The 25,054-nt window shown below is 44.0% G+C and overlaps 1 protein-coding gene across 1 annotated transcript in view; it reads left to right on the plus strand.

Annotated features, from left to right (window-relative positions):
- WDR49 (WD repeat domain 49) overlaps positions 1-25,054 on the plus strand; it is a 129,627-nt gene that overhangs the window by 72,308 nt on the left and 32,265 nt on the right. Inside the window, exons 10-14 of the mRNA XM_063131924.1 lie at positions 4,768-4,898; positions 8,367-8,465; positions 14,481-14,633; positions 19,881-20,068; positions 23,246-23,443. Coding sequence (XP_062987994.1) covers positions 4,768-4,898; positions 8,367-8,465; positions 14,481-14,633; positions 19,881-20,068; positions 23,246-23,443 — 769 coding nt within the window. The remainder of the gene's footprint in view (positions 1-4,767; positions 4,899-8,366; positions 8,466-14,480; positions 14,634-19,880; positions 20,069-23,245; positions 23,444-25,054) is intronic.

Consider the following 25,054-nt stretch of genomic DNA (forward strand, 5'->3'; position numbering starts at 1 on the left):
TCATTGAGGGTCAAACTAAATGTTATGTTAATTGCCTAGTGTGTAGCTGATTATCTTTTTTTTTTTTAAAAAAAAAAAATCTCTCGAGAAAGTACACATGCCCGCAATTAGAGTAGGAACTCTGTACATTGGGAAAACAGATATATATCTCCCCACATCAACATTTAATTTTCCACACCACACCACACCACACCCCGCCCTTGCAGGGGTAAAAAAAAAAAGCTGCAGGAGCTATACTAGAGTGACCAGATACAAAAGAGGACAGTGCCCCTGTAGCTTTAACTCTTGTGATGAAGAGGGTATTTCACCAGGTTCTGCATGTATACAAATGGCACGGGCTGAAATTCTCTTTTCTATACAACTCTTAAAGATACAGGAGCCCTGTCCTCCTTTTCATACGGTCAACCTAATTTTCAGCATCTTGTATTTTATGGTTGTGAACCCTCCAGAGAGCTTTCGCTATTGGGCAGTAAAAAAATGTAATAAATAAATAAATAAATAAATAAATGGGGTTGCCTGAAGACAGAGGTGCTCTTTACTGGTGCACACTTGAAAAGTGGAGTCACAACAGACTGGCTACATGCAGTTTAGAAACAGAGCTCACTGTCATGCTTATCTAAAAATATATCCCCACCCACCCTCATTGACTTTGAGGTCAAGCAAACTTAAATGTGTATTTTTAGAGATTAAAAGCCTCAGAGGAAGATGCAGGGCTGCTGGTGATATGTGAAAGGCCTTCCTGCCTGGCAGCAATCCGGCTCCCACTGGCTTTTTCAGGCCCTTTCTGGAAGGCAGATGCTCTCCGTCTAATGTGTGTTGAGCATAAAATGTGACCAGGAATATTTTCCACTGATTTCCAGTGCTAAATCTATTTATATGTATCTGCTGGGGATAGCCACATATTAGGGCTGTGCTTCGCCTTAGCCTCAAAGCCCAAATCTGAGCCAAATCGGCTTTGGGACCCAATTGAACCACCCTGGCCTAAAGCAGCCAAACCACCTCAGGCTGATTTGGCCTGATAGCCAGCCACTACCCCCCACCCACCCCTGCCTGTGGGACTTACCTGCAGCCTCCGTGCACCGGTGAGTGGCATGCCTTTTCCTAGGCCACTGCAGATCTAGTGTTGAAAACCACAGTGGCCTGAACTGGCCATTTCCGGCTGCCATAGTTTTCAACCCTAAATCTACACCAGCCCAAGAAGAGGCCAGCTGCAGGCAAATCCCCCTCCCCGCTGTTGCCACTCACCACCCGACTTACCTGTAGCCTCTGCATACTGCCCAACCTCTTCCTAGGTAAGGCTGCAGTTCCTTCAAGTGGCTTAGCAGGTGGCAGCAGTGAGGCACAGAGTGGGTAGCAGCTGGGAGTGACTGGAGGGTGAGCAGCTGGAAGGGGAGCGTCCAATGAAATACTCTGCTCTTTCGATTATTTGCTCTTAGACTCCAACATGCCCTTTCTCTTTCTCCCTCCAGTTCATTGGTTGCTCCTCCCTCCCCTTTCACAGAACATATACAAGCATGTCCTGTCCGATGAGTACATCAACCAGACCTCTTTTCTGCCTGGTAAAAATGGAACGACCCTGTAGTCTGGCTCTTTGGAGGCAGCGAGGGAGTACAAGGCTGTCTCTGCAGAGATTCGGGCATTATACGATTTTTAAAAGCGCTTTCTAGCCTGGGATGCAAGGTTTGGCTTTTATATTGAGGCTTGGAGCTGGCTTCTGGGAGAGATCACTTTCCCTGCCAGGACCTGATGCAATCCATTTAAGCCAACAGCCAGACTCCCGTCACAACACACGCTCCAAACAAAAGAAAATGTGAGAATACAGCAATACATGGAGGCTTAAGGGTGCATTAAACACGCTTAGGGAAAATAATCCAGACTTTAGATGTTCTAGGAAAAGATGGAAAGAGGCGGCGTGTCAGCAGGACAGGCACGGTGTCATGTGAGTACTGTGCTGCAAATCTGCACACCAGGCATGGCGAGAGTGCACTATATCACTGGTGTGATGGAGTCCTGAGTGAGTTTTAGGGTAACTGCAACCTTCCTCTTTCTCTAAGGGACTACCACAGCACAAATGTGATATAAAAGGAGTGCATACCCAACCCATTGGGCATTTATTGTTCTCAGAGCTTTGCTGGTGGATGCTAAAAACAAAACAACACAACAACAACAACAACACACACACATACACCTTAAACCATCCATTTTATATCTTGGGCTTGTTTAGAACTCCACATTTTTTTTTCTGTTAGATTTTCAGCAGGTGTGTGTGTGTGTCATCATAACACTGCTGTGAGGTGACTACTACAGTAATTATCCCCCTCATCTACCAGTATGGCAGGAAACAATGTGTAGTGTTCTGAAGATGGATTTGCCATTATGTTTTGGCAGCAAGGAAGTACTATTAAACAACAGAGGATGAAAAAAAGATATCTCAGAGTGATATGTTCAATGCACAGTTTCTGCAACAAAGGCTGATTAGAAAAAGGGGGAAGGGAATTGAAATAAACCATTAAAACATTCCATTTCATGTCACAAGGCTATCTGTTAATAAAATATTTCTTTTCTTGAAGGTTAGTTCCTTTTTTTGATCATTGATTCTGTTTCTAAAGTTTGGGATTTCACTCAGATTGCATTGCTTTAAAAGAAGAGATATGAGAATGGAGGTGAAGAGGATGAGATAGTTGGAAAGTCTAAGAGGACAGATAGGGAAAGTATATCTGTATCTATTTTTATAACTATATCCAGAGCAGGGAGTGTTCTGCTGTTCCATAGTTGCACTACAGAAACTGTTATTTAGAGTGGGATTTGCTAGTCTGACAGAGACATTCAGCCATGAATTTTTCTTTAAAAAAAAAAGCAGTGGCACAATCCATTACTTATTATTACATTTCCATCTGGCCTTCCCTCGATAGAGTTCATGGTCATAAGAACATAAAAAGAGCCATGCTGGATCAGACCATGGGTCCATCTAGCCCAGCACTCTGTTCACATAGTGGCCAACCAGCTATCGACCAGGGACATGGTGAAACAGCACCCTCCCGCCCATGTTCCCCAGCAACTGGTGCACACAGGCTTACTGCCTCGGATACTGGAGATAGCACACAAACATCAGGGCTAGTAGCCATTGATAGCCTTCTTCTCCAGGAATTTCTCCAACCCCCTTTCAAAGCCATCTAAATTGGTGACCATCACCACATCTTGTGATCCTTCCTTCCTGTCCTCACAACCACTTAGCAAGATAAGTTCGGCTGAGAGATGCTGTTCTCTCAGCGAGTTCACTGTCTGAGGCCAGTTCCTCATCATGGGGTTGCCTTTGTAAGCTCTTTACAGGACTATTGCTATGCTAACTGGAAAGCTCATTCCAGGTTTCAGGCTTATGTGGGATACACTTGTCAACACACATGGGCTGCAAAGGGCCAGATACGCATGGGACTGTCAAGTATATGTGCTTTAATTCCACTTCTGTTGGTTTGTAGAAAATAGGGGTATGCACTCCGCCCCAGAATTATCTGGTAACCACGAACATCCGTGGAGCATTCGATCTTCCAGAGCAGAGATTGGCTGCTTCCAAACACATTGATTAATATCAGAGCAGAGACGTGCCCAATCAGAGCTTCTAAAGTCTCTGGAATTATCTGTGTGTGTGTGTGTAAAGAGACTATCTCCATATTTGGAAAATGCTGAGTGGGGTGAGGGCTAGCTCTGATATTGACATCTGTGGCTAACCAGTTAGGAATAGCCACTGATGTTCTCCTCCAATCACAGTGTTCAGGGAAGTGGGAAACACTAACTAGCTGATGTTTCTTGTCATGGGTGGCGGGGAGGGAGAGGAGTGCATTTCTGCTTGGACTCATAGGAGTCAATCATCCACATTTTCACAGTGTGAAAGTGCTGCTGGGCTAGTTGGTGAGTGAGAAAGCATCTACACATGAGTCAGGCACAGGCAGGGTCTTTATTTCAGTGGCTGGGTGCAGGGGGCTCCATCTAATAGATCTGGAGGGTACCAGGCTGGAGAAGACTGGAGTGGGGATTTTTTTTTAAAAAAAATAATCCTAAAAAATCAAAGCATGAACTGATCTGATTCAACCTTGGTAGGGCTAAAGCTCTCCTTAAGAGATATCACCTTGCCAGGTTTCATCTCTTTATCTTTAAAAATTATGCAGATGTAAGCATTTTGTTAATTTCCATTTAAAAAATTCTTTAAAATTACAGCATGAACCAATCTGATTCAAACTTAGCTTGTCTAAAGTCCTCCTTAAGAGCTATCACTGTGCAAAGTTGTATCTCTTTATCTTTAAAACTGAGGGAGCTGTAAGCATTTCTGTTAATACTGGTTACCCAAATACTGAGCACTTCTTCGAGGGTAATTCGACGAGGCAGGGAGAGGGGCTCTAGAAAAGAAAAAGCAATTTTTTTATGCAATAAATAAATAAAATTCAGACAGTGAATCACCTCCATAGAGCTCTAGATTGAATTCCGTGGCAGAGAAGACCCACTTTACACACCCCTAGTAGAAAACCCTATTCAGGTCCAGGCTTGGTTTCTGTGACACTGCCCTACATTTCCCAATTTTTCTTTTTACTCCTGAAGACTAGAATCTTGCCTTTTTATTAAATAAATTATTAGAGATCCTCAGGGATCCAACTGAAACCTGTAACATAGGATATATGGAATACACAAGACCTTGGCTCTCATGGGGTGCTCTCTTTTTGGAAGAGGATCAGAAATGATTGGGTTCGCTGACACTGCTTTCTTTGTGCTCGTTAGGATGATTACTGTCTTCCGCCTGAACAACTTTGCTCAGTTTCTTGTTCAGCCTTCGGAATGGAGAGGAGGCGTTCAGCACCGGGACGACATCTTATGTGCCGCATTTTTACCTCCACAGACTCTAGTTACAGGTAGTGGAATGCTTATTGCCTAATATATCATCCTGAAATTGGGACTTGGTTATCATCATCTAAACGCATGGCTGGATCTGCTGCTGCGTTGCTTAGCTTCTGTGCTCTGGCAGAGCTGAATTGCTTAAAAGGATGCAGACCACTGAGAGCTTCCTAAGAAGACTGGGGAAACGTATCATAGGAAATGGGCCTAATCCAGTTGGGGGATGCTGGCTTTGATTTCAGTGGGGCTGTGATTTCATTCTGGGTTTCAGCCAGAACCAGCCTGAAATCTAAAAGGGCTTTCCAAAGTGCTCCGCCCATGGGTTCAGGATCTTGGATAGCTCCTTTAGGGTTCTAGCTGGTTCTGACTGAATCTGAGATTGGAATCACAGCCCCAAAAATCTTGGAGCCACCAGCCTCCACTGGTGTGATCCTCTTCCTCCTCTTCCTCCTCCTCTCACTCAGGGATGTCTTAAGGTATTTTGGCACCTTGGGAGAGGTACAATTTTGGTACCCCACCCACAGCAGTAGCGCTATTCGTTCCTGAACAGGATGGGTTTGTGGAGCTTCTAACCACTCTTAGTGCCTCCTTTGGCTGCACACCATCCAAACTTAGCGAGATGATTGGTTCACTGCATTGACTTACACTCTAGGGAAGATAATGTGATTCAAAGTGGCATACATCCTTTTGGCCTGTGCTCAGTGGTAGTGAACAGTCAAACTCCCTGTTCCACATTCCACCATTTTTGGACACACTGAGCTGGTTCAGATGTAACACTGAACCATAGACCAATCCTAGTAACCTCCCCTTCCATTCTAGTACAGCCCTGAGGTAGAGTTTGGAAGCTTTTGCTCAGTCTCAACTGACCACAGCTTGCTGTGTTGTCCAAATCCAAACACACCCTGACTAACCTTAACTGTGTTTAGTGGAAATTATCCAACTTCAAATTATGGTTTATAAAGCTGACTTGTTTTCACTAACCATAGTTTAACACTTAGCACAGTTTATGTTTGGATGACATGCTAAACTGAGGTTAATCTAAATTGTGTCTGTCCCAGAGGAGGGTAAATGCGGAAGGAGCATACAACCCCAGGGAAGGCTAGGCTTGTTCTTGTAACACTACACCCTGGTTTAATGTAATGTCCCAATGCAGCCATTGTGACCTTGAGTCTGCCAAATGTTCTCTTAGGTCAATGAAACTTGCATACCTTAGGAAAATGATTTTGCATGTTCCAAAGTATGAGATACTTTCTAATACCATTGACACTGCTCATTGGTATTCATGTCAAGCTTAACTATGGGATTTGATGAACATTTACAGGATTACTCTTGAACAGCTTGGGTACACATGGGACTGTTGCTGTTGTTGTTTTTGCCTTTTAATTTGTAATTGTATGTTGTTGTTTTTATAATGGATTTGCTTTTTGCTTCTTTTTTATAAAAAAAAATGTTGATACTGCACTGGGATCCGCTGTGCATGAAGGGCAGTTTATACATTTTAGAGATAAATAAATAAAATGAATTTCATGACATAGCAATAAATAAGCAGAGGGCATTCATGATTCAGTGGATACATGCAGTTGCATTTCCTCTGGGGGAAAAAATAATGTGTGCACTCAGCCGCTTAGTTCTCAACGGTGCTGTTTTTCCATGTTCTTCACTACTGTAAGGAATCCCTTAAGACTTGCCATTGTCACCTTCATCTTGGTCTGATTCTGGACTGATATTGTGATGATGGGTTAAAGCATTTTAATACTGGGTTAACATTACGATATAGAGTTGCAGTAATGCCAAATCAGGTTCACCCTCCATAATTTACAGTGTCATCACAACCACTTATAGAATCATAGAATAGCAGAGTTGGAAGGGGCCTACAAGGCCATCGAGTCCAACCCCCTGCTCAATGCAGGATTTAAATGCAAGATCTAGGTATCATCTGAATTGTTTGGGCAGATAAGCAGGTCAGTAGGAAGGATGGGGAAGAGTTAATAATGGACTTTAAGTTTAACAGATTGTGCTAATATAACAGTGCTGTTTTGTCTTCACCTTCAAATATGATCCAAAACAGTTTGAATTAGGTCCCTTCAAAGTTTTAAATCTAAAGCAGGGTTGAGGGTAAGAATATAAGAACATGAGAAGAGCCATGTTGGTTCAGACCAATGGTCCATCTAGTCCAGCACTCTGTTCACACAGTGGCCAACCAACTATCGACCAGGGACCCACAAGCAGGACACAGTGCAACAGCACTCTCCCACCCATGTTCCCCAGCAACTAGTGCATATAGGCTTTCTGCCTCTGATTCTGGAGTTAGCACATAGCCATCAGGACTGGTAGCTGTTGGTAGTCTTTTCTCCCATGAATTTAAAACAATTTAAAACTATTTAAACCATAACAGAGTAAAAACAGCATCCAGCTCAGCAGACTTGGTTACACACTAAAGTCCCATTTGAATGAAACTGTATTTGCCTGCCAGTAGAAGGACAGCAGAGAGGGAGTGAACTTAGCCTCCCATGGCAGGGTTCCACAGCCAGGGAGCAGCCACTGAGAAGGCCCTGTTTGATGTTGCCATCAAACGTTTCCCTGAAGGTGGTGGTCTTGAAAATAAGGGTCTCTCCTGAAGGTTTTAAGACCTGGGCAAGGTCATATGGGAAAAAGTGGTTTTTCAGGTATCCAGGTTCCAAGCTGTATAGGTCTTTATAGAACATAACAAGCACTTTGAATTTTTCCAGGAAACAGGCAGGTAGCCAGTGAAGCTGCTGTAAGAAGGAAGTCACGTGCTCCCTCTAACCAGCCCTGTTCGACAGTCTGGTTGCAGCATTCTGGACCAGCTGAACAGTTTTTGAAGGCAGCTCCACATAGAGCATGTTCAAATGGGATTTAGCCAAGGCATATGTGACCATGGCCAGATCAGAGAAGTGCCATCCCATTGTTGAACCTTTATCCTTCGTTAATAACCTGCTGGCAGGTTCAGGATGTGATTTGTCTTGAAACTGAAAGAGGCCCAACACTTCCTCATTCAAATACGAGTTAACTGATCTGTTATGTACTGTAGAACATGTTTGTGAACTGATCTGCAATCCAGTCACTTGTTCAAGTCAGTCTCTGAATAGAGGTGGTTGTGGGGAACACCTGGGCACAAAGTTTGAGATCCTAGATGGGGGAAATGTTTAAAGAACATTTCATAAGCGAAGGTGAAAGCTGAGAATAGAAATCAGAGAGGGACAAGACAGGATTGGGTGACACAGGTTATAGGATGTGTGGCTTTAATTAATATCTATAGAACAGATTTTTAAAATGTTTGTTTTGCTATCAAGCTGTTCTAATAGCCCTGATTTGTATTCCCTGTAGGCATGTGAAGCCACCAAAGTGCACAGCATTTTGACAATGCTTCCACCTTTACTTTCCACCCCTAACATATAACAAAGTCTCATCATTCCACACAGCCCTCCTTGATAGCACATTGATTTTTGTATTGTCTAATTCAGGGAGCTCTGGCGGTGAAATTGTGGTGTGGAATAACAGTACGGAAAATGCCTGCATGAAGCTTCATTGGAATCCTGAAAGATCACTGAAGTCTAACTCAGGTTGGTGTGTAATGTAATGGGACCCTCGTCTTTGGAAAGCTGAAGAAGCTATTAAAGCAGAGATGGGAAATTCATGATCCTCCAGATTTTTTTTTATTTATCATTTATCACATTTTTATACCACCCAATAGCCGAAGCTCCCTGGGCAGTTCACAAAAACTAAAACAATTCAAAGTATAAAACAAACAGTTGTTGGACTGCAACTCCCACGAACCCTAGCCAATGTAGCCAATGGTAAGGGATCAATGGGGTTGCAGTCCAAGTTGCCTGCCCCTGGTTTAGAGGCAGGGAGCACTAAGACCCAGGGAGAGAGTTAGGACTGTGCTTTGTACAGGAAAGCTAAAGTTTTTTGACTAACCAAACTGTAACTTTCAATCTGGGGTTGCTAAATTCAAGGACACCCCCCGACACCCACCCACCCACCAAAGATTGGTATCAATCAGTAGGCAACCTGGTGCCTTTTAGATGTTTTGGACTGCAAGGCCCATAATCCCAGCCAACATGGCCACTGGTCAAGGATTATGGGGGTTGTAGTACAAAACATCTGTTGTAGACAATATTTGCATTAGACAAAACAGGGAACTGTCCACAGGGACTGTGGTGCTGAACTTTGGCCATAGCCTAGAGGCATCTAGCGATGCTGCATGATGGAAGGTCATAGTACAGAAGGGGGTGGAAATTGGCGCCATGCCACTCCAGACACCTGGCTGATAGCCTGAAGAGGCATCCACTTTAGCCTGAGATAAGAGCTGTCTAGTCGAAAATATGGATCACCCATTAATTCCCCAGCAGTAACTAGCCATACTGGATGTCGAATCACACATTTATTTATTTATTGCATTTTTATACCGCCCAATAGCTGAAGCTCTCTGGGTGGTTCTCAAAAATTAAAACCATTCGAAGTATAACGCAAACAGTATAAAAGCATGATATAAAATACAATACAAAAGCACAACCAGGATGAAATCAGCAGCAGTGCAGAAATACAAAGTTAAAACAGCAAAGTTAAAATAGCAAAGTTAAAATTAAGTTTATAGACTGTTAAAATGCTGAGAGAATAAAAAGGTCTTCACCTGGCAGAGAAGGCCTTCCTCCTTCCCACATGGAACTGATCATCTGTCTGTAAGGGGAGAATAATTTCACCAAGAAATCTATACTAGGTTGGAAGTCCTAGAAAAGAGAGCACTGGTAACATCCCACTTATTGCAAGGGCAGATACTATACACCAGGGTGGGCAACTGTGGGAGGTGCAAGGGCCACCCCCGGGCACCTGCCATGTTCACCTGTGGACACTAAATATATAAAACATTAAAACTAAAAATAGTGCCTGTAGCACAAGAGACTGCCAAAGGGTAAACATTAACTTCTTGACACTAAAAGGGTCAAATTGAGCTGCAGACAAGTTAATTTTGAACCTTTTGCCATTGCATAGCTGCTATGGATGCTAATTCTTCTCAAAATAAAAATTATCCCAAATTTGGGGTCAGCAGAGGCTGCATGCAAGCAGTGAGGTGCACATTGCTCACGCCTGCTATAGACAGTCCGCTCCCCATGTGGCTGTTAGGCTACTGCCAGCAAATGACCACTTGGTAAACTCTCCTTTGTTTTCACCCTCATAGCACTCTAGTTCTTTCATCCTCTGGGATCAACCAGGCTAGAAAAACTGTGATCTATGAAATTACTAATAATGAGTTCCTGTGAAGGGATTGTTTATGCCGTTGCCTTGTCAGAGTGACAAAAGACAGCAGCGAGGTTGCTCTTCCTTGAGAGGCGTTCGCTAATTCTCCATCGCTCTCAAGGCGATTTCTTCTGTTTATTGCCCTGGATCTACGTCAGCATTTTTATATTATTGCCTTCAGCAGGGAGCATTCCCTTAATTTTTTTTTGGCCTTATTTTACTGTGGGGTGATAAATAATTGTAGCCATCCCTCGTGCCACAGAGCCTTGTGGAGCCTCCCCTTGAGGCTGTTCATAACCTGAAAAATTTCATTTGGTTGAAAGTCTTCACACACTAATGGTTATCATATATTAAGCGCCATGCCAGCAGGCAATCCGTAATTGTTCCCTCCTCTACAAACTGCAGCTTCCATCATGGAAGAATAACTGGTGGGTGTAAAATGTGTGTGTGTGAAGCAGTGTGCACTGTGGCAGGAAGAGAAAACAGATCCTCTGCTAATGATACAGAATGCCTCAACGCATCGTTTTTATATTTCTTAGTTAAGTTGCTTGACACTTCTCCCAAGACAAATTTTAAAAGATATATATCGCAAATCCTGCTGTCGGGGTGGCTTCGAGACTTAAAATGCTAGACAGAAATGATAAGAAAGGAGACGCTTGATCTATTGATCCTGTGTCTTCTTCTTTTTTTAAAGTGACAAATTCAAGGATACGTTAATTTTCACCCGATAATTAATCCCTGGATCTAGATGTGCCAGGAACGGCCTCTAATGGATGTGACTGAAATAACGATATTGAAAGAAGATTTCTCAACTCTAAATCATGGAGTGGAGATTTTAATGAGCCAACAGGGGCAGACTTGGGCATGATTCTGGATGTAAGGCCTCTAGATTCTCACTTCTGGAAGGACCCTATTACATTTGATTTGGCTGATGCTGGCTGACGGCTTCTGTTTGCCCCGAACTCATTGTGCTGGTGGTCCATCATTGGAAGGCTCATATATTGTTGTGGAGAGAGGGAACTGGAAGCATTCAACTTAGGGACTAGGTATACGAAGAACCCAGAAAATACGGTTGGAACAAGGCAAAAAGATGGAGCCTACCAGAAAAGGAAAATCTGCATTGATCATCCTGTATGGAAAGGCAGGATGCATATATGATTAAACAGCGCCAGGGTTGACCAGGATAGCCAATGCTCTCCCTTTATATCTTGGGGTTCTAATTCCACATATAACCACTGTAGATTTGTAGGTCCATATAAATGTACAATATTATAGTTATATGTTGCATGTGAAAGGGTGGGAGCCAAACATCCACATGGTTTTTTGTCAAGTCATGGCAGAAAGGAGGATAAATCCGGTTTACTTTGCTGTCCCTTTCACCATAGTTTGCTCCTCAGTTGCCGACACATACTCCAGTTTCATTGCCCACGAATGGAATGGTGAAATGGGGTGTAGGTGGGGGTTTAGCTCTACTCTCTCTTCTGGCACCTGGAGCTTGGTGATATCATTCAGATTGCAGGAGGAGGCAGAAGGAGGTGCAGATAGACCCAGAGGCTGGCAGACGAGAAAGATGCCAAAACACATAAGCTTGTACCTGCCTTTGGATTTATGTTCTCGGTTGCTTCCAGAAAATTTTATCCTTACAGATTTGGGGAATCTGACATATTTTGAAGCTTTTTCATGCGCACCCCCCCCCCCAGCTCCACCTCAGCTAATGTATGCTTGTAAGCAAGAAATCTCAAGTTGCCATGTACTCCCACATTTTTTTAAAAAAAATATGCTTAGGATGGGTACTAATTATCATCCTGCCTTCCTAACAATATCTGCATGTTTACGGAGTTGATAATTCTTACTGGCTGGGACCCAAGGAACGCACACTACATGGGTTTAGGGCTGCTGTTTCTCAAACAACATCCTCCTCCTTCCCTCTCCTCGCCTGTACCATGTTGCATCTCAAACTGCTTTGAAACCGAGTGAGAGTTTAAAGATCAGGTTGTGATCTGACACAGTCTCTGCTATTCAGTGGGGGGAAACAGTCAAGGATCATACTGAGTGTCTATAAGCTCTTGTGTGTACTGAAAAAGAAGCTGTTTGGATTCTTGCCATGGTGTAATACACACATGTAATACCATGAACAGATGTGGTAGGATGGAGACCTTAGCCAACTTGAAGCATCTTACTCAACTGTTAAATCAAGCTCAGAAGCCAGCTGGTAAGAAAGAAAAATATTAGAGTCATTTTCTAAAATATGACCATATGCACAAGTGAGCTTCACAGATGTATTTGAGGGATTCTTTCTTAGCAATTTCCCTCAAATTTAAAAAAGCAGTGTGGGCAGGGGTGGGGTGGTTTCAACTAGGGGTGTGCACGGACCCCCCGCTCCGCCCCACGGGCCGATCCGAACATTTCGGATCGGCCCGCTCCGTGCCACTCTGCCCATAGTCCGCTCCTCTTCGCCGCAGAGCTCCTGCTCCGAATCGGAGCTCCGCAGTGGAGGGGAGTGGTGCCAGGTAAGGTCCCCTCCCTCCTCTCCCTTACCTGCAGAGACCAAGGGGGAGGGGGGCTTTACCTGCGTCCGTCCGCGGTCCCTCGGCTTCTTCAATTGAGCCCGCGGCTCAACCAGGAAGTCTAGGCCACAGTGCGGCCTAGACTTCCTGGTTGAGCCGTGGGCTCAATTGAAGAAGCCGAGGGACCGCGGATGGATGCAGGTAAGGGAGAGGAGGGGGGGCTTACCAGGCCCTGCTGCTATCGCCGCATGGGTGACAGCGACAGCGACAGGGCCCGGTAAACCCCACTTACCTTTCTTGCGGAGCTCCGGATCGAGGTGAAGGATCCGCCTTCACCTCTATCCTCTTCGCAACACTCCGCTGCCCCCCCCAATCCTCTTCACCTCCGCCTTAAGGGTAGGCGAAGCCCCCCGCTCCGCTCCTGCTTCTCCGGTTCGAGGAGAAGCGGAGCACATCCCTAGTTTCAACTCTTTTCTAACGAGAAGCAGTCTTCATTTTTAAGCTTCTTTCCTCATTCACTATGCAGCAGGCAAAGTCAATTTTATAATTTTGACCTGTAGGCCATATCAACACGGAACGAACAGAGAAGCACAGCCTGCCATGAAATCAGCTCAGAACCGAATAAACATTTAACAAAATACCAATAATTAAAACCATCAAATACCCTTATAATAAGCTACTGTGTGTTTTGCCAAACAGTTTTGTTTCAGTCGTTCTTCAGTAAAGGTAAAATAGGTTACTTCTCCACCAGCCAGCCTTTCCTTATTTGCAAAAGGGGAAAACAAACCATTTTCTGTACAAAACTCATTTGCAAAGAAGTGAGAATCCTTCCAGTGACTTCTTTGGGACTAAAATACTAGAATAATAGAAAAATACGCTGTTTGCCTTTCATGTATACAGACACAATGGCTATATTAGGACATCATAATAAACCCTGGTTTATTGTGACAGGAATGAGCCTAGACCCCTCCCCCCGCAGTCTCTCATGCTTCTCTCTCCTCTAGTGTGACCTCGAGGAGGAAAATAGAAACATTCACTTCCTTTTTTGATTAACGAAAGTTTATCATTATGTCCAGAAAGCTGTGATTAATCGTAACCATGCTTTGTTGAAACTAGTCAGCTTCATAACCGATGGTTTTCAGTTGGCTTGTTTTAAACAAACATAGTTAAGATTAACCACAGTTTGTCAGGTTCAGTTGACACTACAAGCTATAATTAATCAAAAGCTTCCAAACTCCTCCTCTGTGGTCATATCAGAGCACAAAAAGGGAGGGGCTCATTCTTATCAAGGCATGCCATTGTTTACTGTGTCATCCAAATGTAACCAGTGATTCATGACCAGTGTGGCATGTGTGCAAAATAGAATAGGTTTTATAGCTTTTGAAAACCCCAGTTTCCATCTCTCTCTCTCTCTCTCTCTCTCAAAAAGGGGGAAGTTTCTACCTCTCATGGCTATATTTGAATTTGGAAGGGAGAGTTGCTGATAGAAAAACCACCACTGGGTTATTTATGGTATAAATAACAGCGTATTTTTCTATTATTCTAGTATTTTAGCCCCAAAGAAGTCACTGGAAGGATTCTCACTTCCCTCTGTAGTGTTTCTCTTTTAGCATTTCTCATGCCAATCTCCCCAAACTGATGTTTAAAACACAAAAGGAGTTTTAGAGGCCGTTTTGGGATTCTGTGCAGGCAGCTGCTAAGAAGCAAATCACAACAAAAACCAACCATGGGCAGAGACAGCAGTCACAAGTGCTCTGGATTTTCACCATTGTTGGCACGTGGAAAACACATCTTTCTTTTCTAGACCCTAATTGGGAATTTCTGCCACAGGTTCTCAGGTGCAGGGGAGCGCGACTTCTGCCAGCAGGCTGTCCCCTAGAAGACATACATTATCTGCATCAGACTACACTACCTCTGATGCAGAGAGCTGCAGTGCTATTACTAGGCTCTTCTTCTTGGAGGCCAGGAACACTTCAGCAACAGGTAGAGGATAAGTATCTTTGTCTCTGTTTCATTTTCTATGGTTTGGTTTATACTAGGGGTGTGCTTCACCTCAGTCCCGGACCCTGAATCCAAGTTGAAGCGGGCCGCTTTGGCCTGCCTCGACCTGAATCAGTTCAGGACTGGATTCGGTTGCCTCGGCCCAAAGCAGCCAAAGTGCTTCGGACTGATTCGGCCCAATGGCCGGCCAATGCCCCCAGGCCTCTGCTTGCACCAACAAGCTGCCCATCCTCCAGGAGAGCTGCTCTGACCTGCCATAGATCTACTGTTGTTAACTACAGCAGCCAGAAAAGGCAATTTCCGACCACCATAATTAACAACAATAGATCTACAGCAGTCCAGAGTGGCTCTCCTGGAGGATGGGCAGCTCACTGGCATGAGCAGAAGCTTCAGGTAAGTCCTCTGGCTGGGAGGGGGAGTGAGTGGGAGTGGAGGGGAATCCTATGGGCTCCTGGTTGACCTCACATCTGGCTTTCCGAACATCCCTTGTTTTCCCATCCCTACAACGGTATGTAGGGTGGCCATGAATCCAGGGGGGAATCCGCACGTCGTACCGAGACCACTTCTAAGCGACCCCAGTGCGGCCCCAAAGTGATCATGTAACTTGCCTAGAGAAGAGACGAGAAAGAGGCGTCCTTGCCGCCACCACCACCCACAGACCTCCTCACCGGCTGGGACGGAGAGCTCGGGGGAAGAAGGCGGGGTGGAGAGCTTCTTCCACTCTCCACTCCGCCTTCTTCAGCCGAGCTCTCCTCGCCGGCCGGCGAGGAGGTCTGTGGGTGGCGGCGGCGGCGGCAAGGACGCCTCTTCCTCGGCTCTTCCAAAGGCAAGTTACACGATTGCTTTCACGTCGCACTGCGGTCTCGGTACGACGTGCGGATACCCCCATATACTTGTGAGGTATTGTATACTTGTGATCAGAATGGCACAGCATTCTTTTATTTATTTATTTATTTATTTATTTATTTATTTATTTATTTATAACATTTATATCCCACCCTATATCAATAAGATCTCAGGGCGGTGTACAGATAAAAGCATACAGTATAAAAACAGTAAATATACACTGCTAAAAATGAAATTAGACCCTGTGCAAACCCTGGCAGCAGCTGGAGGCAGGTCTCCAGGGCCTGCCTGTAGGAAGGGCAGACAAGGATGTCATGGCGTCCACAACTTTGCTTCCCTCTGCCAAACAGACTTTGAACAGGCTCATGGGTGCTGATCTTTTCTCTTCTCTGACAAAAAGAAGTGGGGCGGAAGGCGGGGGAAGCTCACTGGTTAGCAGCTTTTAAGAACTGCAGCCTGCCCCACACAAGGACGATATTTTACATGTGGGTTTATATTTAAGCTGGACCCAATACGCTCCTACCTTTTGTTCCCCGTGAAAAGGAGAGAGCTATTCAGCAACATAGTATTGTTCCCAGGGTCATTCTGTCCTTAAGAACATGGCAGAGCTGCTGAGAGCAGTTCAAGCGGCCGCTTGAGATGCCATGCATTTTACATGGGGTGGGGGTGGAGTAAAAGAAGAAAGACCCTCAGCCAACTTGTATTTAAAGGTAAGCCCCCCCCCTTCCTGGGTAGCCAGGTATCCAACTTTATGGAAGACAGTCCTCTGTTTTGGTGGTGTTCACTATTTGAAGGGCTGTCCGGTTTAAGACCGGTTAAAAGTCAAAGGGTAAAATCCAACACAAGCCCTACCTAGAACAGACCCACTGAAATGAATGGGATTTAGGTTAGTCATGACTAAGGCAAGATCAACACCTTGTATCAAATCATTATGATCCCATCATGATGATGCTATCTCCCTCGTGTGTATTTGTACCTTGTAGGAAGTATTTTGGATAATGTGGAATAAAAAGCAGGAAAGAATACTATGAAAGCAGTATATGGAATGTGTAATGTGCCCCAACAGTGCACTTCAATACCAGTATAAAGTGTAGATCTAGCCCTAGCCTAATTTAAGTTCCATTCATTTCAATGGGTCTAGTCGATGACCTTATAGTCTCCTTCCAACTCTACTATTCTATGATTCTAAGTAGGACTGATGTTGGATTTTACCTAAAGAACCAAAAGGAAGGAGAGTCCAGGGGCCTGGAAGTTGCTCTTCCACAGTTCATGGCTGGACAGGCACACAGGTCACCTTGTTACTCTTCCCCACTAGTGTGAGATCTACTGCATTATTATATAAATAGCAGCTATTCTTTTTAAATTTGCACCTATAGCTATAAATTTGCCTATGTAAATGTTCGATTTGGCGCCCAATTTTGTCCTTTTCTTTGGTGATGCATTTCTTCTTTGGGGACAATGTGCAAGTGGCCACCAATTCTTAGAATTCATCCACCCCGAAGATCAATCCAATCTTCAGGGGGCATTTCCCCCCCCCCCTCACCTCCACTGAATACCGCTGGGCAAAAATACTTTGGCCCGGTACTCGTCTAACTCCCCTCCTAGTTCAGTGGGAATTGAGATGACTGTCCCTGATATAGACAATGAATTCCAGCAACCTAAATGAGCAAGTCAGTAGTAAAAGGCTGCTTACATGCAGAGAATCAAACTCAGTATTGATTTATGCCCCCTGCGAGTCAGTGAGGCACTGCAGGATGTTAAGTCGTGATGGAATTTGGTCCAGTTGGGAGCTTCACAGCCGCTAATCTTGAGACTATAAAATCATTTCACAGCTGTTTTTTTCCAGGTGTTTTCTGAATCAAATTATCGTTCTTTCCCTCCAAGGCAAATTGGAATCTTTCTGCAGATTTATCGGCAATGATTTGGGAAATCTGTTGCCTTAAGGATTATTTAGGGTTCTTTGGTGTCCATAAAGTACATACAATTGACAAGAGGAACTTTGGTTTGCCAAAGAGAAAGCCATTTACATAAAGATTTACAGTCTCATGTGCAAGTTTTGCAAATAGAAAAATAAAAGGTCTTGAAAACAGGTTCCCGAGGTCCGATTTCTTATTACTATAACTTTTTTCGGAGTGGGGAGTCTATGGATTGGGCCATATTTCACTGCTGTTGGAAAGGTGCAATATTAAAATAGATACTAAAAGTCAAACAAACAAAATACAAATCTAATGGGGCTCACACACAGTGGATAATGGCTACTGACGAGAAAAGAAGCGTTGCATTTAGAAAGATAAACCAAGGAAGTGATACACAGTTTCATTGTACCACTCTCATGCAGGACATGCCAGAAGAATAATTCAAGGTTAAGGGAGTAATCTTGTGTGTACTTCCATAGGAGCAAGTCCCACTGAATGTAGTAGAACATACTCCCAGGTGTACATGCACAGGATTGGGTTGCACAGCACTTAGGAACGGAAAAAAACATGTTCCAATTTTCTTTGGAACATGGTGAACTATGTCCTTCTCCTGGTTTATCCCTGACCCATCCAAAGCCTGCAAGTCACTTGTGGTCTGATCTTTCACTTCTTTGCAAGATGGATAGGAGACTGGGTTGCTCCCATGCCAAACTTTATCTGCTTTTGAAGCCAATGCATCCAAAACATCTGGTCAGGTGCCCATGGTCTGCACTTTTGAGATCCCACACTCTGACATCTGCATTGGAAGCCATGCTGGTGTGCCTACCCATAAGAGCACTTGGGCTGGCAGGGACTTCATGACAGGGATTTGAACCCAGGTCTACCTGATCCAGGTCCAACACTACCCGTCACACAATAGTGACTATCATAGGCAGATGCATCCCATATGTGTCCTAAAGTAAGGGAAAAGTGGGGGTGCTTAGCTGAATGCCAAAGTGGCAGTTGTGAGAAAAGACTTTACCAAAGACCACCAGCCAAGCAGACAACAGTGGATGATGATGATGATGATAGTGGTGGTGGTGGTGGTGAACTGCCCAGCTCTCTGGGCAGTTTACAACGCTTCATAAAATAATAAAATACAATATAAAAATACAGTATAAAATTCAGCATGCATTTACATATGCAAAATTTTAAGCAGTTTGGACAGCTAAAAACAGTTTCAATAAAATACTAGACCTGTTTAGATGACTGGCATAATTGCTCCATCATATGCCACTAAATGCCATTAAATGCCTGGGAGTAGAGGGGAGTCTTGACCTGGCGCTGAAAAGATGACAGTTGACCTGGCAGGCCTGAGTGGGGAGCTCATTCCATAGTCGGGGGCCAACACAGAGAAGGCCCTCTCTCTTGTTGCCACCCTCTGAGTCTCCCTCAGAGGAGGCACTCAGAGCCCCCCCCCGGAAGTTGGTCATAGTGTCCAGGTATGTTCAGGTCAGGAGAGGTGTTCCATCAGATACTGTGGCCCCAAGCTGTGTATGGCTTTATAGGTTAAAACCAGCACCTTGAATTGGGGGTGGAGCATACTGACAGCCGATGCAAGCTGGCCAGAATAGGACTTACAGTATGTGTTCAGACCTTCTGGCCCCACTTATTAATCTGAGCTAATGATTCAGATCCATCTAACCCAGGCCCTTTCTACACCTAAGGATTATCCCAGGCAAATGGAGGGATCATCTCTGCCTGCTCCCGGGATCCCCTGTGTGTCATTTGGATGCACAGGGTTGATCCCGGGGGAAAAGGCATGTGTACAAATGGCCCCAGTTAATAACTGGGTTAGACGGATCAAGGGCATGAATTGGTATAAAGCAGTTTCATACATTAGAACATCTGGGAGCTTCCTTTCCCAACCTAGTGTTAAGGGTCGGCATGGCCAGGCACCTGCCAAGGGCCCACTGACGAAAAAAAAACCCTGGACTTGCTCCTGCTGTTCACCAGTGCAACCTGCTCATTCACCTGCCTCTTGCTCTGGCCCAGACAATGGTGCAGAGGAGGAGGAGCAATGGATGCCACTGCCTACTTGTTCCTTGGCTCTCAAGCAAGCAAGCGGCAGCAATGATGCAAAAGTCGAGGAGGAGAAATAGCAGCTGGTGCCGATAGCAGTGAGAAGGTGGACTCACTGATGGTGGGGTCTCCACTGAAGAGGTCTCCTACAAGGGCCTTCAAAACACCTAGAGACCAAAAAACTGACACCCTCCAGATGCGTTGGACTACAAGTTTCATTATCTCCAGCCCATGCTGGCTGGGGAACCATGGAAGTTGTAGACCAACACGTCTGGAGAACCGCATTGGGGAAGGTGGCCTCAGAGAGTGCTTTTCCTCTGTCTTCATTTGATCCCAGGGCCATAGTTTTGGATTCAATGTGCCCTGAACTAACCTTCCTAATGCACTATTGCTTTTCATGTTTGAGGAGGAGCAAACCTGGTGTCTTGCGGAGGTGCTGGTCGTGTCCGATTCTGGAATACACAGAGGAGCAGGCTCCTGGCAGAGTTTGAGGCACACAGCGGAGTGGGGTCTATTATCATGACTGTTGATGAAAGAAGCCAGTATCTCATCACAGGGGATCTCCTTGGATGGGTGAAGATATGGAACATAGAGGTAAGAGGAAAGAGTGATACATTGCCTGGTAGAGGGGAAGCAAACTGAAAAGAAATAAAGCTCCTCTTCAAAGAATGGGCCCAAAATTTAATTTCACATGAGCACTTAAAAAAATGTAATGGAATTGCTCAGGATGTTTTTAAAGAGGAGGAAAAAAAACCCTGATGGAGGGCATGTATGTTACAATCAAATGGTCTCAGGTTCAAAACCAGGCATCTCCAGCGAGAACATTAAATAGGTGGGCTGGGATAGACATTGTTTTGAGATGTGGAATTACTATTAGTAATTACTATTAGTAATTACTGTTTACTATTAGTCAAAGTAAACAGGTTAATGGGCTAAATGAACAGAATGTCACCATGAAGAACCTTGATGTCTGGCCTTCTCTGTAGCAGAACCCACTGTCTGGAACACCCTCCCTCGTGGAGTTTGGGAGACGGAAAACGTATCTCTCCAGACAAGCTTTCCCTGGACTGTAACTTATACTGGTTTTATATGATATTTTTAGATTTTTAAATGTTTTAAATCTTGACTTTTTGTATCTTATAAACTGCTCAGACACCGTCGGCTATTGGGCAGTATAAAAATGTAATAAATAAATAAATAAATAAATAAATAGGCTTTGCTCAATCTGATTGCCTCCAGATATTTTGGATTACAACCCCCAGCATTTTTGGGTGTTGGCCGTGATACCCAGGGCTGATAGGAGTTGATGTCCAAAACATCTGGAGGGTGCCAGATGTAAATTTATTAATACCCTGAAACAGCCCAGAGGTTATGTGAGGGTTCACATGAAATGTTAGGCCATGGTGAGTGCCTGCTATGGCTTGAATATTCAAAATGGCCACTGGCAACCACTGCAATCCAGCATGGCTTAGATAAGTCATAGTGGATGATGGTGATTGTGCAAACTGGCTCAGTCCATTTCTTGGCCAATGTGGAATTTGCTGCCAGGGTATCTCTATTTGGGTGTTATATGTAAGACCACATCTAACTTGTGAGCAAGGGCAAGTAGCTCCTCCCCCTGACTTTGCTGACTGTTAGAGCAGTACAACAATGGAACCAAATCCTTAGGGAGGTCGTGGGCTCTCCCACACTGGAGGTATTCAAGAAGCAGCTGGACAGCCATCTGACAGGGATGCTTTCAGGTGCATTCTTGCAATAAGCAGGGAGTTGGATTCAATGGCCTTATAGATCCTTTCGAACTCTACTATTCTATGATTCTATTATTATTATTATTATTATTATTATTAATAATAATAATAATAATAATAATAATAATAATAATATAGCACCAACAATGTACTTGGTGCTGTACAGAATATACAAATAAAACAGCAATACCCTGCCTAGAGGTTTACAGTCTAAAATCACATTAAAACATATGAATGGGGGAACGGGTTACACAAAACAGAAATAAGGGAATAATAGCAATGAGAACAGTAAATCAGGATAAAATACCCCCTCCTCGCTGCATCTGCACATTTATTTATTTATTTATTTAAAGCATTTATATCTCACCCTATATCATTAAGATCTCAGATTGGCATACAGATACAAACATACAGTATAAAACAATAAATATGCACAGTTAAAAACAAATTAAACCATGATCCAAGTTAAAACAATATATAATTTAAAAGCAGTAAAAGCAGTTAAAAGCATGAATGTCTGCAGGGAGAGGGTCTTTGCACACAACTTTGTGTACAAATGCTTATATTTATTTATTTATTTATTTATTTATCATATTATACCCCGCTCCTCAGCCAAAAAAGGCTCTCGGAGCGGCTTACACTTAGCAAAAAAGACAGTCCCTGCCCTCAGGCTTACAGTCTAGAACCCTGCATTATCAGAATACGAGGTGATATGGAAGTCTGTGTTTTTCCAGTGGCCCATGGAGGCTAGTGGCTCCTATTTCAGTGAGGCAGTGAATCCACTCTGTGTTTGTATACGTCACCGGCCCTGGAGGCTAGAGGTTCCTATTGAAATAGGAGCTATCCAAAGTGCTGAAGCCTTAGCCACAAAATGGGTCAGCACCTTGGATAGCTCCTCTATGGTTCTGGCTGGGTCTGATGGAAACCCATTGTGGATTCAATGCCCTGCTGAAATAGGAACCCGCACCGTCGGGGGAATGCGCAACATCCTTCTCCCTGCGGAAGTTCTCACTATATGTTTGAATGCCAGGGAGGAGGGCTACTCAGTGCCAGTGAGACTGGGACAAAGTCTCACACGCGCTGAGCAGCATTTGGACCTAATCATGAGCATAATGCCTGACTAGGGCGAATGTGTTGTGGGTAATTGGATGTCTTTAAAAGGGGATTAGACCAATTCAGTAATGATGATGATAACGATATTATTTAATAGATTTAACATATTTAAAAATATCTCTAAGTGGTTCACAAGATACAAGTTGCATCTATTATGATGTATCTTGTGAACCACTTGTATATTATAAACCAATTAAAATATATAAAAATGGCTAAAACATTAATAAAACATTAAAAGCAATTAAAACATCACAGTATTTACTAACCGACAGGCTGGGCAGCACATTCTCTCAGGGAAGGCTGGGTAAAGAAATGTGTCTTTAAAGTTTGATACCGTTGGTGCCTCCTGTATAGCATTACCTCCATATTCCGAGGCCAACAAGGCAATGCTGTTGTTGAGGTAACAACAATAGGACAAAGCCTACTGACCTCTTGTCTTGGTTATGGATTTCCTGGAAGCATCTGGCTGGTCAGAGATGGGAAAAGGATGCTTGGCTAGAGAGAGACTTGGTCTGATCTGGCAGGGCTCTTATGAAGAGGACCACAACTGTGTGGGTTGGGCTAATTTGTATTGTTACCACACTGAGGGGTCAACATTTGGGCGTTGTTAAGGGATGTCCATCACTGGGACACCCAGTTCTTTTTTGGCTCAACAGAGTTCTGCAGTATGTACGGCTCATTTTGGTAATGCTGGCTGGGGATGATAGGTGCTGTAGTCCAAGACATCTGGAGAGAGCCAGGCTGGGTCAGGCTGCTAGAACCTACTCCTCCCTTTCTTCTTTGTGCAATAGAGAAGAGCAACTCACCAACTTTACATTGGCAATGTGGTCCCCGGCACAAAACCTATTCCTGCCACCTGTCTTTTTCCTCTGATAATTTCAGCCCTTCTCTATTGCCTGCTGTCCTCCAGGATTACTGTTTTGTCTGGGGAGAAAACATGGAAACTCAGCCGCCCCCTCTGATCAGATCATTTCAGGCACATGATGACTGTATCACTTGCCTGGAGACCTGCAGGCGGAACAACGGCCTTTTCATCTTGTCATCCTCAACAGACTGCAGCATCGTTCTCTCTGACATTTCCGGCGTTCCATTCGGAATATTTGGACAGGTAGAAGTGCCAATTGTTTACCATGTTTTTGACATTATTATTTCCTCCTCCTCTTCATTGCACTCATTATCATCATTTAAGAAAAAAAATGTTGTCAAGGATTCCTGCAGAAATCTCCCTGGGGGTAGAAATATAAAGAACAATTTCATACACAGCGTTCATTGTGCCCCCTTCTGTGCCACAATTCTCCCTTGCAACAAATACATAAAGTGACAATTTGCAGGGACTTTGGCATATCTCCCCTTTAAATACGCTGAAGGCAATGTTTGAAATTGCAGAGAGGTAAAAGCTTTCCTCAAAGCACAGATAACTCAAAGCAATAATTGGATGGCTTGTAATTTGTCTAAATAAAGTCGTAAAGCTGAGAGGCTGCACTTTCCGAATGTGAGATGTAGTCTGATTTAAACCCCTCGACCTTATTAATATACTTGTTGCCTAACCAGAAAGGTACCAGCTTTTAGGACATTAATGTCTCACCTGTATTTTGAGATGAGGGCCTCATGTCTTTTATACTAATTTGAGTAGTTCTATTACTGGATTCAAAAAGACATTGTTTCAGAAGCCTAGCACCTGTTATCTTATATAAGTACACAGTAGTGTAAGGCTTATTACTCGAGATCTACCAGACCAATTTTGCTCATTTTTGTTTTAAACCAAAGCTTGAGCAGTATAGAGGCACAGAAAATTCTGAAAGTTGGAAATAGTTCAAAGCTTGAGCTTTAATAGCAATTAATTTCCTTCATGCCAAACAGGTGGGGCAGCCCCTCTGCCAGTGGGATGATGGACAGCCCTGCTTAGCCAATCAGTGTGGCATGAAGGCAGGCTCCAGGTGCAGCCACGTGGTTAGACTGTCACCACCAGTGGAGAAGGAGAAGTGGACGGAGGTGGTCAATTGGGGCACACGAGGGAGAGGGTGGGACCACACCAATGCAAGTTTTGGATGGGGATTCATTATGCATGACCCACATTTGCATCCTGTTCGTGAGCTTCTCTGCGGTGAGGGGACTGAGGGGCAAGAAAGGGGGAAAGGAGCAAGACGTCTAGTGCCCACGGTGACATGGACTTTACACTGATAATGTGAAAATTTGACTAGTGCCAAAGGAGGTCAGTGTGCCTTCTAGTCTAAACAGGAAATATAAAAACAACTTGCCTCAGTTCTTGGCATCTCCAAAGGGATGTGATTTGGTAACGGTATACTCATTCTAACTTTAGAGTATGTAGCAAACATTTTGAAATTAGCACCAGCACCACCATCATTCTTTTATGTACATGCAGCTTTTCTATGAAAAGTGTCCAAAGCAGCTAACGAAACCGCAATACCCAAACAAAGAAAGAATACCAATACATCATTACAGTAGTACACTGTTACAACAATAAGCAACTCGTTTCACAAAATGCTATCACGATAATGTTTTTTTAAAAATGACAAAATAGGCAAAATCAGACATTGCAACGCCAACTTTGACATACAGGCAGCAAAAGAACCCCATGCTTCGGACAGGAGCAGCAACAACACTCCCAGGGGCTCTACTGCCTGTCTGCTCCCAGTCAGTTTTTTAAAAGGTTGGGTCAGAAGGGCCTTCCTGTGCCTGTCAGCAATATATTTAAGGG

The sequence above is a fragment of the Elgaria multicarinata genome, chromosome 8 (assembly GCF_023053635.1).
Source record: "Elgaria multicarinata webbii isolate HBS135686 ecotype San Diego chromosome 8, rElgMul1.1.pri, whole genome shotgun sequence".
Classification (NCBI taxonomy): Eukaryota; Metazoa; Chordata; class Lepidosauria; order Squamata; family Anguidae; genus Elgaria; species Elgaria multicarinata.